The sequence below is a fragment of the Pteropus vampyrus genome, unplaced genomic scaffold, assembly GCF_000151845.1.
Source record: "Pteropus vampyrus isolate Shadow unplaced genomic scaffold, Pvam_2.0 Scaffold3, whole genome shotgun sequence".
NCBI lineage: Eukaryota > Metazoa > Chordata > Mammalia > Chiroptera > Pteropodidae > Pteropus > Pteropus vampyrus.
In genome coordinates, this window is record NW_011888784.1 from 5881729 (window position 1) to 5901650 (window position 19922).

The 19922-nt window shown below is 46.4% G+C and overlaps 1 protein-coding gene across 3 annotated transcripts in view; it reads left to right on the forward strand.

The window, feature by feature from the left end:
- LOXHD1 (lipoxygenase homology domains 1) overlaps positions 1 to 19922 on the forward strand; it is a 146079-nt gene that overhangs the window by 72640 nt on the left and 53517 nt on the right. For 2 of the 3 annotated variants that reach the window (XM_023530906.1, XM_011361105.1), the window contains exons 17-23: positions 2371 to 2563; positions 6244 to 6404; positions 8701 to 9175; positions 9650 to 9804; positions 11469 to 11602; positions 15623 to 15792; positions 16545 to 16649. In XM_023530906.1, coding sequence (XP_023386674.1) covers positions 2371 to 2563; positions 6244 to 6404; positions 8701 to 9175; positions 9650 to 9804; positions 11469 to 11602; positions 15623 to 15792; positions 16545 to 16649 — 1393 coding nt within the window. Of the gene's footprint in view, positions 1 to 2370; positions 2564 to 6243; positions 6405 to 8700; positions 9176 to 9649; positions 9805 to 11468; positions 11603 to 15622; positions 15793 to 16544; positions 16650 to 19922 lie in introns of those variants that run through there. The other variant, XM_011361113.2, reaches the window with a different exon arrangement.

The following is a 19922-nucleotide window of genomic DNA, read 5'->3' on the forward strand; positions in this document are numbered from 1 at the left end:
CACACACACACACACACACACACACACACACACACACACACACACACACACACACACACACACACACACACACACACACACACATTCATGCACACACAGATGAACCCATCTTGAAGGAAAAAAATGCCCACTTGGGGTTTAGTGAGGTATGTTGTTTTCCAGCTATGACTTAGCAGCAGAAGATCTGTGAACAGTGGCTAAGCTTCCAGAGTCTCTTTGGGGATGGAATGCATATTTTCGGTGGCTGTAGTCCCAACATTTTCTTCACCTCCATAGCCAGAACCGACAAAGAGGAAAAGGAAGAACAGAAAATAATTGCCAATTCCAAACCTGAGTGCACATCAGCATCATGCTCAGGAAGCTCATTTCTGGCTGCATTCCCAGGCCACACCTGAAAGATTCTGCCTTAGAAGAGGGGACCTGAGAGTCTTCCTCCATCAGGGCTCCAGGTGGCCCTGCTCCAGGTGGTCTGAGCACTTCGTTTAGAGAAGCGTGGGTCTAATTCCCTGGACTTGAGGTTGGAGGCGTTTCCAGAAATAGCTGGGCTTCATGTTACCACCTGCCCCTCTCAGGGTGTGGCTTGTGAAAATTGAGACAGTGACAAGCTTCCTGTCTGCAGTCTCGTCTTTCCTACCACCTCCCCTCCAAGGGAGACACACCCTATTTCAGACGCTCCATCAAAATCACTTTAGCGAGAGATCTCATGTCAGTCATGTATATCTTGAAGATGACGAACTTAAATTAAGATCTTTTAAATCAAAATGTATTCACAGTTTAAGCTGAATTACTAAATGTAGAGTAAAAGCTTTTCCCTTTCCTAAGGATTTCTGGCAGCAGCCAGCAGATAATTTGAATATCCGAGGGGATAGGGAGAGTGTTTGGGCCTTTCCTTGTATTTCTGAAACCCCCTCAACAAGCAGTGTGGCCAAGAGTATGGGCTCTGGCTGGGGACTGCCTGGGTCTGAGTGCAGACTCACCCACCATGTGTGCCTCAGTTTTCTCATTTATAACAAAAGGGGACCCTGATGGGATTCTTATCCACATTAACTGTATTACTAGCACTCACATGCACACAGTAAGTGCTCAATAAACACTAGCTATTATTGACAGAGCAATGGCTCCAAGTCAGGTGCCGGCTATTGTGGAATTGAAAAACAGTCACTGCCCTTCAAGAGCTTCCTGTCCTATTGGGTAGAAGATGCCTGTCCCCGTCTTTACTCTTTCAGTGGTTCTTCCCCAGGACTGTTACTGTCCCACCACCATGGAAAGATAATGAAGCTCTCCCGTGGTCTTTGGCAAGCACCCAAAAGATTCTCAGGCTATGTTTGTAAACAGCTGGTCTCTTTCCTACAGTTCCAGGGGACCTGGCTACATGCACTCAGCTATGACGATGTTTCCATTACCAGCTGTAAAGAGGCACTTAGTTCTCATAAGAGTGAGAGCAGAACTCACATGAACAATGTTCTAAATCTGGTGTTTTGGCATCACTCCTCCAAACCATCACAGAGAGAAACTGAGGGGCTGGAAGGGATCTCGAAGGCCATGTGACAATTCCATCTAATGTTAGAATTGCCCTGTATACAGCATTTCAAAAATAAATAAATAAATAAAAGAAATTTGAACATGGAAGAACCAAGTACATATAAGGAGGTAATAAAATCATCTATGAGATCATCTGTGTTGCCAGTGGACAAAGATGCTACAGTGTAAAATAGCAGAACAAGTGAATTACCTAGTGCTATCAGAAAAAAAAATGTTCCCATGGTCTAAGAGTGAGAGGAAGAATCAGACACAAAATGACAGCACCCTGAGAGACTGTCCGAATATTGTCACCTATAGAATGGATATATCCAAGAAGAAATGCATAAATATGCACAACAGTGTATTGTTTAAAACAAAACAAAGCCAAATTAATATCATGGCTACCAGACTCAGATAGCTAACATTTCGAATGTTTGCTTCCTTGTGAAGCCACCACATGACTAAGTGCATCTTGAGTACACAATTTAACATTACTAAGTATATACTAAGTATAACATTACTACATGCATCTTGAATACACTGTCTGCAATTACTAAGTATATATGAGAGCTTTCAAAGTTCATGCCACACCTGTGCCCCAACTCGATTATTACAAATTACCTAAGAGGTGAGCTGGACTAAAGAGAGGAGGGAACAGAGAGGCTCCAGGCAGGAGAAGTGGCGTCCTGGACCCCCTGGACCAGTACCTCCTGCTTAGCCTCTCTCTCCTGAGGACCTGGAAATGGGTATAGGAGAGCAGTTCGTGCAGGTGTTTGGGGAGGTGGGGATGGAGGCATGGAGGTTTCCAAGCAGAGCTCCTTGTTCACCCACATCCCGGTTTCCTTCCAGATCAGCCGGCTGGTGATCGGGCATGACAGCACGGGCATGCACGCCAGCTGGTTCCTGAGCAGTGTGCAGATCCGCGTGCCCCGCCAAGGCAAGCAGTACACCTTCCCTGCCAACCGCTGGCTGGACAAGAACCAGGCTGACGGGCGCCTGCAGGTGGAGCTTTATCCCAGTGAAGTCGTGGAGATCCAGAAATGTATGGAGGTGGCAGGGGTGGGACTCTCAACAGTGTTTCCCTGTGGGCCGGAGTATTGTGGAAGGAGGAGGGATTATGGGGTGACTGATCTTGTCTCAAGGGGGAGGCTTAGGGGAGATAATGAGGACTTCCCATTGCCTCTGGTACCATGGTGCTGGGAGGGAAGAAGGGCTCATTCTGACTCGAAGGATGAAACATTTCGTTCTGCACTAAAGGCAGCAAGTGACTTTATTCAGAAATGTACATTCTCAGCCCTGTGAACAAGAGGACACAGTCCATGCCTTCCCTGGGAAGACTGGCTGAGAAGACAAAGCTGTTTATTCATTCGTCTATTCAATAAATACCTAGCAAATGTTTCTCTGAGCCGGAACTGCCCCAGGCTCTGTGGAGGCAGCCATGAGCAAAACAGACCAAATCCTTGCCCTTGCAGCCTTTACGTTCCACCAGGGGAGACAAACAATAAACATATACCACAGTGCGGCGTAAGAGCTATGAAGAAAATGAAGCAAAGTACAGGGTTAGTAATGGTGTGGAGCAGGGGACCTTTTCACACAGGGCAGTGACTTCTGTGAGCGAAGGTGAAGTTCAAGGTGATCTGGCCACCCATTACACATGATGCGAAAGCCATAGATTATGGTAGAGCTCAGAGAAACAAGAGGTTATCTATAGGATTAGGAAGACAATGGGACCAAAACCTGGCACAGAAAATGTCACCTTCTTCACCTCTACTTGTACATCTACCCTGAAATCCACTGCCCGAGGCTCGCTTGCACAGGAGTCTTCTCTGAGAAGGAACCCCAGTGGGAGTATACCTCTCCTCCCCAGAACTCTGTGTCTTTTCATGTGTGCATTTTCCCTTCCTACCTAACCTGTAGGTTCCTTGAGGGCTGTGACACATACCTGTGCTTTGCAATAATGGTACCTGCCAGCGTGAAGAATCAACTCCTTTCCTCTTTTTATCAGTTAGAACTTGATTCCCATGAATGATACAGGTACTAGTTCACACGATAAAGATTAAACGCAGTAGTTCCCTGTCCCCTACCCCATCCTTCTTCTTCAGAAGTAACAACTTTTAAACTACTTTAGCTTTTTCTTCTGCAGTTTATCTCCATATTTTTAATAATGTGCTTATCGGTTTCTTGATTTTTCAGCCATAGACATTAACTATTGACTTCCTATTATGGAAGAGGAGGGTTTAGTTCTTTTAACGCTCATGCATATGTGCACATACACACACCCCCTTCTTCCAACCATCAATAAAATTAAGTCAATATTCAATTTTTACATTATTATGACTACAAATATTCGCTGCTGACATACCTACTGTATGATGATTGCATTTCCATCTTTTGTACAACTTTTCATTTTTTATGGAGTTAATGATAGCCTTATTTTTTTATTTGTATTGTTTTCTCTATACTCATTTGTATTTCTATATTCCCATCTATATGCCTACCTATCTATATTAGTATGCTGGGGCTTCCATAACAAAATATCACAGATTAGGTGGCTTAAACAACAGAAATTTATTTTCTCATAGTTCCAGAGGCCAGAAGTCCAAGATCAAGGTGTCAGCAGGTTGAGTTTCTCCTGGGGCCTTTCCCCTTGCCTTGCAGATGGCTGCCTTCTTCCTGTGTGTTCACATGGTCTTTCCTCTGTGCACGGCCTTGTCTGTGTCCTAATCTCCTCTTATAAAGACACCAGCCACATCTATTGAGCCCCACCCTAACAGCCTCATTTTAACCTAGTCACCTCTTTAAAAGCCCTGTCTCCAAATGCAGTCCCATTCTGAGGTACTGGGGATGAGGTCTTCAACATATGACTTTGGGGAAGACACAATTCTCTCATAATACCATCTTATCTCCTTGTCGTCAACAGAGCTAAAATTCTTTCTATATGTTCAAACCCAACAAGAATTCTCTTGGTTTCCTCTCTACCTCCTTCTCCCCCAATCGCCATCAAGACATTTCTTTAGGAACCTCTGTCCTCCTGCTCTCTAGGCTGCCACAAAGTTGTCATGTCTCCGGTGCCATCTTTTTTGAAATTCCTTTCTTTTTTTTTTCCTGGGTTGGGTACTCCATTTCCTGAATTTCATGTCTTCCTCATTTTAGTAGCCCACATTCTCCACTAGTAGCTTCCTGAGAAAACGTTCATAGAAGAGAAATGTTGAGACCTCGCATGTCTTTGGTCTCTCACAATTGACCAATAATTTGGCTTGTTACAGAATTCTGAGTTGAACTCGTTTTCCCTTAAAATTGAGAAGGAATTTTTCTACCATCTTCTAGCTCCCAGTGCTGCAGTTGAGAAGTTTGGTGCCATTCTACTATCCAACCCTTTGGGGATTTTTTTCCTTTAAAAGCTTATAGGATCCTCTTTTTATCTCTGGCATTATAAAATTTCCTGATGTCTTCACTGCCTTTTGTGATTTTAATTTCATCCATTGTTCTGGGAACTCATGGGCTCCTTCAATCTAGAAGTATTTTATAGTTTGCGGATATTTTTTAAATGTTATTTCTTAAACCAGTGCCAGCTCTTTCCTCTGTTTTCATTAGAACTGAACTTAGTAAGATCTTGGACTTCCTCTGATTTTCTTACCTTTCGATCAGTTGTCATGTTGTTCTTGGGAAATTTCCTTGTTGCTCCTCAGAGCTGTTCTTGACTTCGTCCTTGTTGTGGATACTTCATTTCAGCTACCACATGTTAATTTCCAGCAGCTGGTTCTTGTTCTCTGGCAGCTCATTCTTATCCTAATTTCGTATGATCCTGACTGCCCCTTGTTCGAAGAACTGAGAAAGGGAACGGGGTTGAGGGTTCTCTCCATTCAGAATGCCAGCTCTTACTGAACCTCCTTTTGTCCACATACCAACCCACCCTCACTCCCAGCTGAGCGTGGTATCTCTGGTTCTATTTCTTTAGGCTCTGAGCCAATTTTCTTGTTTTCATCCCCCAATTTCTCACGTGGCTGTGGGAATGGAAGATCATTCCCACAACAGTTAAAACAACAGTCATCACTTGAAAAAACAATCATGATATTGTCTTATAGCATTGCTGAGAAAGCAAGTCTTGTCATAGTCACTTTGAAACAATATGGCCCCACAGTTCTGGAAGATATTTTGCTCTCCACTGGGAAATGCCCCCTTGTGGTGCATATCTGTAACGCATTCTCACCTTCTAACAGCTTGTTGAAGTATTCCTTCAAAATGTAGGCAACTCTCTCCATGTAGGAGTATCTGTTGATATCATCTGAAAGGTGCATATGTTTGAATGGAAATTATAATTTTTCAACTACTTGTCCTCTACTTAAAATAAGGAAAGGAAACAAGCACACAGTCTTTGCTTCTTTCTGCCCTGTGGTGTCTGCCCAGAGGTAGGCACACAGCAGAGAGTGCCAGCTGATATACTGACTACTCTGCATTCCTGGTTCCAGAGGACACTTGTGGTACAGAGGATGACTGGGGTTTGGAGTCTGATTGTTGGAGTTTGCCAGTTCCACTACCTACTGTATTCCCCTATGTGTCAGTGTGTCCACTTGCAAAATGGGAATGATAGTACTTACTCATCATGGTGATGAGAGGATTAGATGAGATAATGCCTATCTTGGAAAATGTTTGTTTTATGACTATTGTTGGCTATTGCTGTTATTACTAAATGTCCCATTTCTCCCCCATGTGCCCACCTAGTGGTCCACTATGAGGTTGAGGTTTGGACGGGAGATGTTGGCGGTGCAAGCACCACTGCCCAAGTCTACATGCAGATCTATGGTGAGGAAGGCAAGACAGAAGTGCTCTTCCTCTCCAGCCGCTCGAAAGTTTTTGAGCGGGCATCCAAGGACACGTTCCAGGTATGTGGGGGTCAGGTAGCAGGGGTGCTGACAGAGGGCCCAGTGGATGCCTGAAAATGAAGAGATTGGACTAGATCAGTAGTTCTCATCTCTAAATTCTTATTAGAATCACCTGGGGGAACTTTAAGAAAAAAGTGAGAACCTCTATGGTGGGGTATGCTTTCTGGGGGTGCTCCTAAAATCTCTACCAGTGATACCATGTGCTGCCAATTCTGAGAGCCTCTGGGGTAGATAAATCTAATTTAGCGAACTATGGCCAGCCCTGTGGCCTCTGATTCTATAGCTCTGTCGGCCTGGGTGCAGGGCCATGCTTCCCAGGCAGGACACTGGGAGGCTTTGGGGTCTCTTGGGTGTGTTCTGGGCCTCAGAACTTCCCTTTGAGTGGAGGAGAAAGAGAGACAAGAATGTGAGCATGTTGGTGGGAGAGGAGAATGCAAGGGTGGTGCCCACTGGGGGACACATGATCGTTTTATACAGGACATGAGTGTGTGCTCACGTGTGTGCATGTGTGTCTGCAGATATGTGCGTACTGGAAGCATGTTCAGGCTGGTGTTCAGTGTGTGTTTGTGTGCCACAGGCAGCTGGGCCCTCAGCAAAGAGCCCTAACCCAGTGCCCAGCAGAGAAGGGCCCGGCTGAGCTGGGCCAGGGCTGCAGGTGTATAGGACGTTAGTGTCGGAGGGATCTTCATCGAGTCCAACCCCTTATCACACTGCTGAGGAAGCGGAAGCCCTAGCATTGTACCTCTCTGAGCCTCAGATTCTTCAGCAGTTCAAACCCAGCCTTATAATACCTGCCTGGCCTGCTTCATAGTCCATGGAAGGATCAAAATAGTCAATATCAGGGATAGTGCTTGGGAAATTGTGAACAGTTACAGAGATGTAACAACAGCACATCTTCTGGACGCTAGCCGATGAGGTAGCTGAATGTGGTGGTGGATACATTCATAGCTGGCAGGTGGGGGGAGAGGGGACAGCAAACAGGCGTCCCTGGAGAGGTCGAGTGTAGAGATGTCGTGACCTGGAAAATGTGGAACAGGGGAGCTAATGTGCCAAAGAGGGGACTCGGCAGGTCCAGAGCCCATCCCTAAGAAGAAATTCCTCTTTCCTGGGGATCCTGAGCTCCATTATGGCTGATAATTTTCTCACAAAGCCAGTTTGGGCCGCATTGTGGCTTCACGAACAGAGAGAAGACCTGAGTTCTCATCTATGTCTGGACTCCAATTACAGGACACTGAGCAACTCGTGAGGCAGCCCTGGGCCTCAGTTTCTGTGGCACATAAGTGGGAGGACTGGTGGGACAGGACTTTGAAAAGGGTCGAACATGCAGAAGGGGACCCATCAGCGTGGTGGGGGCCCTGAGAGTGGCCAGACTGGCAGAGATTTCATGTGAGCCACCCCCTCCCCACTGAGCTCTGCAGGGGCCAGACCTCACCTCATTGTAAAGCTTAGAACAGAGAGGCAGATGGAAGTCTGGGGACCTGCTCCTCTGAAGAGAAGCCAAACCCATCCACACTGCCCTCTGAGCCAGCATGAGCTAGGCCCCATGAGGAAGAGAAGCATGGATGAATGGTCCCTGCCCTTAGATTCCCGCTCGAATGGGCAGAGACCAGCTCATGTGGACAAAGAGGGCATCCAGGACAGGCCAGGACCTCAGCTAAGCTCTGGGGCCCCTCTGAGCTTTCCAGGAGGGGAGTGATCGTATGCTGGGGGAGGGGCCTGGCGCCTCTGGGGGCACTGGTGAGATTTTTGTTTCTGAAAAATAACATTTTTTTAAACTTATTATAAAAGTTCTATATGATTAATGCTGGAAAATTTTTGGAAAGAGATCACAGAAAAACACAAACTAACAAGAACATAATAATAAAGCTCAGGAATGAATAGGTTTTAGTTAGAGATGAGGATGGAATAATGGCATTCTGGGTGAGAGATGGCATGAACAAAGATATGGAAATAGGAATAATAAGAATGAGTATGGTATGATTGTGTGTGTGTGTGGGGGGGGAATGCGTGCGTGTGCGTGGAGAGAGAGAGAGAAGCAGGAGGACCATTTTGACTATCCCAGGGGTTTAGAAGGAAATAAGTTTGGGTGGAGGGTGGGGCCAGCAAGAGGTCCTGGAAGGAGGCTGAGAGACCAGGCTAGATGTGTAGGAGAGAGGGGGCTGGTGGAAACTTCTGAGCCCAGAGTCGCCGAGCCTCTCCATCCTGCGGCTCCGCCCACAGCCCTGCACCCGGCTCTGCAGGGGAGGTGGGGAGGATGCCAGGGGCCACCCCAGTCACTGCCCTGCACTTTGCACAGCTGGAGGCGGCCGACGTGGGGGAGATCTTCAAGATCCGGCTGGGGCACACAGGCGAGGGCTTCTCGCCCAGCTGGTTCGTGGACACGCTGTGGCTGAGGCACCTGGTGGTACGAGAGGTGGAGCTCACGCCCGAGGAGGAGGCCCGGAAGAAGAAGGAGAAGGACAAGCTGCGGCAGCTGCTCAAGAAGGAGCGGCTGAAGGCCAAACTGCAGAGGAAGAAGAAGAAGAAGAAGAAGGGCAGCGACGAGGAGGACGAGGGGGACGAGGAGGAAGAGTCCTCGTCGGAGGAGTCCTCGTCTGAAGAGGAGGAGGAGGAGACGGAAGAGGAGGAGGAGGAGGAGGAGGAGTTTGGGCCGGGGATGCAGGAGGTGATTGAGGAGTACAAGTTCGATGCCCACCGCTGGCTGGCCCGGGGCAAGGAGGACAATGAACTTGTCGTGGAGCTGGTGCCCGCTGGCCAGTCGGGTCCTGAGCGTAAGTCTGAGGAGGGGTCAGACAGTCCCCAGCTTGGGGAGGGGTAGGGTGCCTAGCTATTCTACCACATGGAAGCCCCACAGGTGGGCACCCATCATGGTTCCCAAATAGCTCTCCTGACTTGTATCTGAAGTGCCACCATGGACAGTTCTCTGGGGTCAGCGTAGCTCTTGTCTTGAGGTGCTCTCAGAAAGAGTGGACAACTTTAGGGGGAGCCCTGATGTATCTCAGTGTTGGGGGTATAAGGTAGGAGGGTTGCTGAGGGTGAAGTTTCCCAGGACTCACAACCTCTTGGGCTTCACAGGGAAGGAAAGTCTTGGGTAGGGATGAGGGACAAGTTCAGTTCTAGGTCAGTACAGACGTGGAGGTATCTGTAGGTCCTTCCTGCTTCCACCATCTGCCCAGATCCTAGATGCTCAGCCTAGGATGCTTAAGCCCAGGTGTCCTCAATGCCACGTCTTTCTGTGTCTTTAGCCAACACCTACGAGGTCCAAGTGATCACAGGGAATGTGCCCAAGGCTGGCACCGATGCCAACGTCTACCTGACCATCTACGGCGAGGAGTATGGGGACACGGGCGAGCGGCCCCTGAAGAAGTCAGACAAGTCCAACAAGTTTGAGCAGGGACAGGTAGGGTACGGGCTTTCTGGCCATTGGATGAGTGATTGGGACACAGATGGAGGGAGCCCTCTGGTGATTCCCAAAGTCACTCCACACACAGTGACTGCCGTGTCCAGCAGTGAGCTTTGTTCAACCCAAGCAGGTGTCACGGAAGTGCGTCTTCTGTGAGTACCGGCACTTTGGGGAGGGAACATAAGAAAGGCGCAGGAGGGGGTCCAGCCCACAGGAACTAGCCAGAGGTAGTATAGGTAGCAGATGCTCAGGTGCTGAGTGGGTGGAGCAGGGGTTCAAGGAGGAAGTGGTCACCAGAAGATAGTGCTTTAGAGAAAACTTGGTGGGAAGGAGAGATGTACTGAGTCTTGGTGGATGAGTATGGTGTAGATATCTAAAGATGGCAGTAAGAGATATTCTCCAAAGATGGGACCTCATGACAAAGATGTGGGTGAGGGTGGAAATGTGGAAGGCCAGATGAGGAACAGTGAGTCTTCCTGCCACACTGCGGTTCATGCTGAGCCATGGTGGGTGCTACCTCTGGGAAGCTTGGTGTGGGGAATGAGGACTTCGAAGGACAGGCCGAGAAGCCTGAACTACACCTGAGGCAGTGGGCGCCGTGAAGGCTTTTGAGCACTGGAAGAAATACACCACCTCCCTCTTCCAGGTATAGTGGGGAAAAACATGAAAAATACAGCTGTCATCTTTGTCCTTAGAGATTTTATAATATCCTCTTATATGAGGCTTGAAGACTGCCCCTCATCTCGCCTTTCCCGTTCTTGCCCCCATCCCAAAGCCAGGTTCCCTCATGAACAGAGAAGAAGGAAGAAAGAAAGAAACCAAATCCAGTAAAATACTTCTGGGCTCTGGTTTATTTCAGAGGCCCTGGTTTTTCTTTCAACACTCTTTTCCCGTTATTGGATGTCGGGGTTTATTTCTGGTGCAGTGCTCTCCCTTAAACATAGCCACTGTGATTCCGGATTTGAAGAAACTTGCTGTAGAAGACGTAACTCTGGTATAATTGATGTAATTTGAATATGGCCTCCATGTTAGATAATAATATTGTTGATGCTAAGTTTCCTGAATTTGGTGATTATACTTACAGTGATTCTATGAAAACGTCCTTGTTCTAAGGAAATTTATGCTGAAGAATTTAGGGGTAAAGGATCACGGTATCCGCTATTTACTTGCAAATAATTAAGAAAAAAAGAGAGAGAAAGGTGGAGGGAGAGAGAGAAGAAGCAAATGTTGCAATAATCTAAGTGAAAGGTATACAGGAATTGTCCACACGTTTTCTGTAGATTTGAAATATTTTTTAATGTTAAAGAGTTTAAAAAGTTGTAGCCGAGAAAATCTCATTCACTTACCGGGTCCTGGTGTTGTCAGTTTCCTCCAGTGCCTATACGTGCACTTGTATACATTCTGTCTTTCCACTTCTATATCCAGGTCAACCGTTTCTGTAAATCACTTTAAATTTACACTGGCTCATAGCAAATGCATAATCAAAATTTGTGGTTGAAGGAGATTATGCACATCTGTGCACACACAGCACATACCCAAGCAACAGGCTCTGCGTACGTACACGCACATCCACCCCACAACACAAATATGGGTTCTGGTCTTGGGAGGGTGGTAAGCGGGGAGGGTGCCACCCCTCTGAGTGCTACCCTGGCCCTTTCCAGACAGACACGTTCACCATCTATGCCATTGACCTGGGGCCCCTGACCAAAATTCGGATTCGCCACGACAACTCAGGGAACAGAGCAGGCTGGTTTCTGGACAGAATAGACATTACTGACGTGAACAACGAGACCACGTGAGTGGGGCTGATGGGGAGGGAGGGTAGGCCACTCCTGCCACTAAAATAGTCCTGGAAGGAGGCCTAAGGGTGGGGTGGTGTGATGCCTGAGGGTGAGGGTGGGATGGCTGTGATGCCCGAGGACAGGAATGGGGGGCTGTGATACCTGAGGGTGGGAGCAGGGGGCTGTGATGTGGGTTTGGCCCATGTAGCTGGCAAGGTGGGCATTGTTTTCTGCCCGCTGGAGCTACTTGCCCTGTCAGGTGACAGTCTGGTAGAACATCCAGTCCAATTTTTGAAGTCCATCAACTCAGAAGGTCGGGTTTTCTGTCCCTGCCAGACCGTCACTGGCCCACTCTCCATGCCCAGACTTAGTCACACATAAGTCTCTCCGTGTTTAAACTGACTTCCAGTACATTGTTCTAATATTCTAGACCAGAGATAAGCAAACCACTTCTGTAAAGTCCAGATGGTAAATATTTTAGGCTTTGGGGGCCATTTGGTCTCTGTCACAGCTACTCTATCTGGCCTCTGCAGCAGGAAAGCAGCCGTGGAAGATACCTAAATGAATGGATGTGTCCATGTTCCAGTTAAACTTAATGGACACTGAAACGAATTTTGTGTAATTTTTCATGTCACGAAATATTAGTTATATAGATTTTTTCCAACCATTAAAATATCTCAGTTTGTGAGATGTACATAAGCAGGTGGTGGGCAGATTCAAACCACAAGCCACAGTTCACTGGCCCTGTCGAAGATTCACAGCATGAGTTAGGTCGGGAAGGGTGTACTGTCCTGACAGGCAAAGGAACCACCCCCATGGAGGTGAACCCAGAGCCAGGGCCAGGACTCCAGACCAGCAACGATGAATCTGCTGTGTTTCCATCATTTGGACACATTGACTCTTGGGCAAAAGGGGCCACGGGGCAGTAGACAGGAAAGGAGGGCCCGAGATGTGGCAGGGGCGGCGAGGGCGGCGGGGGGCGGATGGGAGAGAAGCAGACGAGATCCTGACTGGGTGGTGAAGCTGCCCAGGGTCTGCCAGAGCCTGGAATCTGGTGGGTACCCAATAAATACTTATTTGTTCAATTAAACTTCTTGACCTGCAGCTTGGTGTCTCTTGGAGCATGCTCTCTTCTTGGGCTCCACTCCATGAAGAGCAGGGGGTGACGGGGCTCACTACATCTCCCACCTCTCTCCTGCCCCAAGAGGTGGGGGACAATGGAAGTGCTCTCTCTGTCCCCAGATGGGGACAGTGAGGCACAGCTCACACACAGCCTGATGTCATGGATTTCCATGAGGTCATTGTGATGACCCAAAAGGGCCATGGGACCACCCTGTGGTGGGGAACTGGGGTCCTGACCTAGAGTAGATCCTCTGCCAGAAATTTGCCAGGTCACCCTGGACAAGTTGCTCCATCTTTATAGGCTTTTGTTTGCTCTTCTGATAAGTGGGCTTAATGATGCCAGCCCAGCTTACTTCTCAAGATGTTCTGAAACTCTAAGGCATTTAAGTGGAAAGGATAAAGTGCCATGAAAAAAAGTAAGGACAGAAACAAACTGTGAACATCCCCAGCTTGCCTTGCAGCTCCGACAGGGTTAGTTAAGTCTGTTCCAATGACTTTGGCATTTCTGGGCCAGCCCAACAATTTTTAAATTATTTAAAGTACTATTTATCCTCTTTCATTATTCTTTAAAAATATTAGCTAACTTTACCTTTTCAAATCAAGACATTAAATGATTTGAAAAAAATCCCATTGGAATTTTGATTGTAATGCTATTAAATGTATGTGTGGATAATTGCATAGTTAGAATATTAAGTGCTACTCCCCAGGTACACATTTCCATGTACCCAAGTGTTCCGTTAGGTATTTCAGTAATGGTTTATGTTTTTCTACATATAGCTGCTACACATTCTTAAGATTACACCCTAGTATTTTATGTTTTTATCACTCTCATTTTAACCCTCTCATTACTCATCTCTCTTCTGCTCCTCCCTTTCTCTCTTTCCTTCCTTCCTCCACTCCTCACTCCCCTCATCTCCAACTCTTCCCTCTCTGCCCTTTCCTACTGGTGTTGCGTGTTTGCATGTCTTTGTTTCCTTGATATTGAAACAGCAGTAAGGGCTCTGTGGTGAGCTGGTTCCAACCATTCACAAGGTCAGAGAGCAACTCTGGGCAAAGCCTGCTCCGGGAGATAGATGTAAAATTATGGGAGTTCAAGGAAACGAAATCAGAACAACAAATTTCTCTCTCAGAGAGACACCATTTTCCCCGACAGTGCTTTAGGCCTCACATGACCTTGACTAGCTCAGGATAAGGATAAGTGAACACTGACTTCATTTCTCAGCTGCCCTGTACCCAATCACCCGCCTCTGTGCAAACTGGATGTCCTTGACCCTCTCTGCCTCTCATGCCCCACCCCAATCTGTGGGCTGCATTTTCCTTCAGAAGAGTGTGATTCAGACCCCATCTCCCATCTTCACCACCCCTTGATCAGAGCCTCCTGACTGGTACCTCTCTATCACCCAGTGCCTCCTACTGTCTACAGCAGTTCAGCTCTCAGGGTCATATCCCTCCTCTGCTCAACAACCTCCTGAGGCTCCCATTTCGCTCAGGGGAAGAGCCAGAGAGAGCACTGCCAGTCTCTGCCCCATGCCCCCTCTTTATCTCTAAGTCTTAACTCCCCTCCTGCTCACTCCTTGCTGTGTCTTGAACCCAATAGATACGTTCCCCCCAATGTCTTTGCATGTGCTGTCCCCTCTTCCTGGCACTGCTTCCCCCAATGCTCACTCTCATACTTTCTCTAGGTAGGTCTCTGCTCAGGTGCCACCTGTTCAGTGCGGCCCCACCCCCCCCACTCCTGGAATTTTTATTCCTTGTTCTCTGTTTGTTTGTTTTTTTATTCTCCATATCACATATCCTCTGACCTACAATAAACTGCTGTATTTGGTTATTGTGCCTCTCCTTGCAATAAATAAAAGGTACACGCATAAGGTAATGACTGCATCTGTTTTGTTTATTGCTGAGTCCTCCCCAGTACTTAGAAGAATGCCTGGCACATAGTAGGCATATCACAAATACTAATGAATAAAAGTTATGCTTGATTTATTGATTCACTCATTCAACAAACACATGCCACGCTGAGAGGGGGCGGGGTGAAACAGCTGGCTCGGACTCACCCTTTGAAGAATGTTCGATTCAATTCCTTTCTCTCCTGCTTTTGACTTGTGTAGCCTTGGGAAAGTTACTTTACCCCTCTGAGCCTCAGGACACACTTATACTAAAACATCAGTCCTTGCTTACCTAAAGTTCACATTTAACTGGGAGGCCTGTGATTTTATTGGCTAAATCTGGCAACTCTAACAGAGAAGTGAAGGAACTTGTTCAAGGTCACATAACTATAAGTGGCAGAGCCAGGATTTGAACCCACTGTGGCTCCAGAGGCAAATCCTTAATTACCACACTCTGCTGCCTCTCTCATGCCTGATCCACTTCCCCTTCTGTCCAAGTGCCTGCATTGCCCCAGGCCTGGTCTCTGCACTAAGAAGTCTAACTTGGACCTCCCTTCTTCAAATGCCCCAGCTGTCTGCTGTGCCAGCTCCTTAGCCATACTCTTTGTACCATCCAAAAACATGATTAGGCCATTCCATTAAAATTCAGCACTTCTGTAGTGAGCAGGTTTTATGTACAACCCTCTCTGCCGAAGTAGCTCTGGCTAATAGATTAATTCCAGAAAGGGTTGGAACAGTCCCTAGAGGTAACTCTTCTTTAGATACCTCCAATATGACCCTGATTGAGGGTCTGCTATGCTCTAGGTGCGTTACACAGCCATTTTCAGTGGTTGTCTGGAGACTCATTCCCACATTTGTTCTCTATTCAGGGCAAGTGACCTAATGGGTGATTGACGGGCTAAGTAGGATGGAAGAGCAGTGCTTTGTGGGGCATACAGGGTAGCATTCAGCTCCCCTGAGGGCCTCTCATTTCTCAGCCCATGACTGTTCCTTTATGAGACCTTTCCTCATTCCCTACCCCTACAGGTACTACTTTCCTTGTCAACGCTGGCTGGCGGTGGAGGAAGATGATGGACAGCTGTCCAGGGAGCTGTTGCCAGTGGATGAGTCCTACGTGCTGCCAAGCGAGGAGGACGAGGAGGGTGGAGGGGTTGGTGACAACAACCCCCTCGATAACCTGGCCCTGGAGCAGAAAGGTTTCCTCAACTAGTGCTGATTTCTTCCCTCCAGCATCCCTCCCCTCTACCTCTCCCCCATCCTAGGTCTCCATCTTCTCTCCCTCCCCTGGAACTCTTGATGCTTCTTCCTCTGGTGTTATGTCTGTACTGTCCTCTCATTCCTCCATGGCAAGAATGGGGAGGTGAGGGGGGCATATTCCCACGTGTGTACCGTAAAGCTGGGTATAGAGTACAAAGCTTGGGATGGGATGGGATGGGATGGGATGGGATGGGATGGGATGGGATGGGAGGGATGGAATGGAATGGAATGGAATAGGTTGTAGTTGGTTCTGACTTGGTCTTGTGTCCTCCCTTCCAGGCACATTAGAGGCTCTCAATACATCTTTGTCAAGGGAAAGAATGAACTTTTGAGAGTTCTATGATGCTTGTGCTTTCTCTCTTGAAACTTGCATCCCTAAAACTCTTCCCTACCTGGAAGAGTCAGACCAGGGCTCCTGGCTGATGAGCCTCTGACCCTCAAGTCACCTCAAATCTCCCGTAAGCATCCTACAGTGCTATTGATTGAGGGCTTCCTGTGTGAGCTGGAAGTGAGGGAGGCCTCATGTCTGCTTTTCAGACGAAAGGCAGCTGTAGAGCAACACATTCTGCAAGTAAAGTGATTCATAGAAACGGGTGACATGAATATAGAAACATACTCAGCACATTTCTTCTCCCCTTCCTTCTTGGGAGGAGCTACCCACCATTCACTTGTCCACACTTGTCTCCTGCAGATAAATCTACCACATTCTCAGTGACCATAAAGACTGGAGACAAGAAGAATGCAGGCACAGATGCTAACGTCTTCATCACGCTCTTTGGCACAAAAGACGACACTGGTAAGAAAGCAATGCAGGGCCGAGGTTCACCCACATTCTCCCCGGGAAACTGGAAGACTCAGCAGAACGTTCCAAGGAAATCATGGTCATGCCTCTCTCTCTCTCCCTTTTTAAAAAAACATTTTAAGAATCCCCCTTTATTATTTTATTTTATTATGGGAAGAAGAGTTAACATGAGATCTAGCCTCTTAAATTTTAAACGTATAATACATTATTATTGACTATAAGTATGTTTGGTATAGCAGATCTCAAGAACTTATTCATCTTACCATACTGAAACTTTATGCCTATTAATTAATAACTTCCTATTTCCCCCTCTTCCCAGATCCTGGTAACCATTCCAGTCTTTGATTTTTATGAACTTGACTATTTGGGATACTCTATATAAGCAGACTCATTCTGTATTTGTCTTTCTGTGTCTGACTTATTCACATAATGTATTATCCTCAAGGACCATCCATGTTGTTGCATATTGTATAATGTCCTTTATACAGGCTGAATAGTATTTCATTGTATGTATATACCACATTTTCTTTGTCCATTCATGTGTCAATGGACATTTAGGTTTTTCCCACATCTTGGCTGTTGTGAATAGTGTTGCAGTGAACATGGGAATGCTAAGATCTTTTCAAGATCCTGATTTCAGTTCTTTTGGATATATACCCAGAAGTAAGATTTCTGAATCAAATGGAAGTTATATTTCTAATTTTTTGAGGAACTTTAATACTGTTTTCTATAGCAACCATTTTGCATTCCCACCAACTATGTGCAAGGGTTCCAGTTTCTCTACATCCTCATCAGCACTTGTTGTCTCTCTTTTTTTTTTTTTTTTTTGATAGTAGCCAACTTGACAGGTGTGAGGTGATCTCATTGTGATCTTGATTTGTGGCTCCCTGATAACCAGTGACAGTGAGCATTTTTTACATATACTATTGGCCATTCGTATGTCTTCTTTAGAGAAATGTCTGTTTAAGTCATTAGTCCATTTTTAAATTGGGTTATTAGTTTTTTTGTTGTGGTTGTTATTGAGTTGTAGGAGTTCTTTATATGTTTCAGTGATTAACCCTTATCAGATATTTGGTTTGCAAATATTTCCTCCTATTTTGTAGGTTGCCTTTTCACTCTGTCGATTGTTTCCTGTGCTATGCAGGAACTTTTTAGTTTGATGTAGTCCTACTTGCTTATTTTCGTTTTAGGTGTCTGTACTTTTGGTGTCATATTCATGAAATCCTTGCCAGGGCTAATGCCATGAAGTTTTTGCCCTATGTTTTCTTCTTGGAGTTTTATAGTTTTAGGGCTTACGTTTAAGTCTAATCCATTTTGAGTCAACATTTTGTGTATAGTGTAAGATAAGGGCAAATATTTGTGTATAGTGTAAGATACAAATTAACCCTTTTACATGTGACTATCCAGTTTCCCCAGCACCATTGATGCAGGAGACTATCCTTTTCCCATTGTGTATACACTTGTATGCCTCTGACTCTTGGCAGATTGCATGCAACTAGCCTTATCAAAGAAAGGCAGTTGTTGTTTTTTCTTAAAACCCTCTGCATGAGGTGACTTGTCCACCCAGGTTGTGAATGTTGGTTCCTTTGGAATTCTTCCGAAACCTTCCCGAGGCAGTCCTTCTGAGCTCCAGGGGGCAGAGAGTCCCCTGCCCTCTCTCCTGTCTTCACTGCTGCCTCTATAGTCCTAGAAGTGTGTGGAAGCCATACGAATAATCTTTCTTTGAGTATCCTCACCCCAGGTCATGATGACTGATCCTATGGTCACTTTTTTTCTAGACCTTTCTGAAAGTTTTTACCATTTCCTGTGTCCACTCTGTTTGCCTTTCAAAAGCATCATAAAGGGGCTTCCCGATCCAGTGAGTGGTCACTTCTCTGTGTTTCTGCCACCTTTCTCCTTCTGTGCTAATGGCAGAGGTAGCCTAACTCTAACTCCATCACAAGAAGCTCTTCCCAGCCTCCAGTGAGATTCAGCCGATGGGTTTCATGGTGCTCTGTATATAAGGTGCTCAGGAAATTTGGAGTCATTCTGGAACTTATGCCCAGGGACTCAGAGAAGGTGGTACTTAGTGATGGGGTCAACTATCCACTCGGGCTACCTGTCCAGCCATTCAGAGTAAGTTCAGAGAGAATTGGTCTCTCAAACAGTCATCATGTATTTGCTCAAAACCCTGTAGGTCCAGAGCCTTGTACCAAGCATAGTTGAAGAATGAATGGACCTAATCCATCATCTTGGGGTGCTCATATTCTAATACAGTGGTGTGGTGGTAGAGCATGGACTCAAGCTTGACTGGTTTAAATTTCTCTTCTACCACTTACCATCTGTGTGACCTTGGGAAAGTTGCTTAACCTCTCCATGCCTTAGTTTCTCCCATTTCTAAAATGGAGATTAAACTAGTATATGCCTCATAGACTTGTAGATTTAATGAAATTGAACATTAAAATATTTGAAACAAAATGATACTCAAAAAACATTTATTATTATTATTATTAAATAAGTTAGATAATGTATAATGAATGCATTAGGTCATAACTATAAATGTATGTCATTGTAATGGTTACTGAACAATGGGACATGGAATTGAGGTCTCTAACAACTGCTTTTATTTGCCAGGGGGTTTCTGTGTGTTAGGCGCATTCTTGAGCACTTAACAGTCACCATCTTATTAAATCCTCACAACTCTATGGGAAGGCACCAAGACCACCCCTTTTGACATCTGAGGAAACCAAGCCTCAGAGAATTAAGTAAGGCCAGATGTCAAGTGGCAAAATCAGGCACTGAACCAAGGTCTATCTGATTTTCGTGCACTTGAACCAGTCTCTAATGAGCCTGTGAGTATCAGAAGACTCCCTACATGAGACTGGCCCAGGGCCGGGACTCGCAGGGTAAGGGACTCGAAGGCAATATAGTGCATGCTGAGGCCGGTGTCTTACGACACTTAGACCACCCCAGATTTCAGACTGATGCCACAGCCAAGGTCCCAGGACAGATTACGTATGTGAGATGGCTGGTGGGGGGCATTTGAGCCTGCAGAGAATTCCCACATTCTACATTCTGCAGGGGAGCCCCTGTGTCCCCAGGGAGCGTGGGAAGGGTGACTTTGTTACTGGCTTCTTCCCCACGAAGAGAAATGCAAGGGATATGGAAGGAGAGCAGACATTGACAGGGCCCACCATTTTCTTCTGGATGATCTTGGATAAGGCACTTGGCCTCTTGGTGTGTCTCCTTTTCTTTAGATACAAACTGGAAATAAAAATACATAGCTCA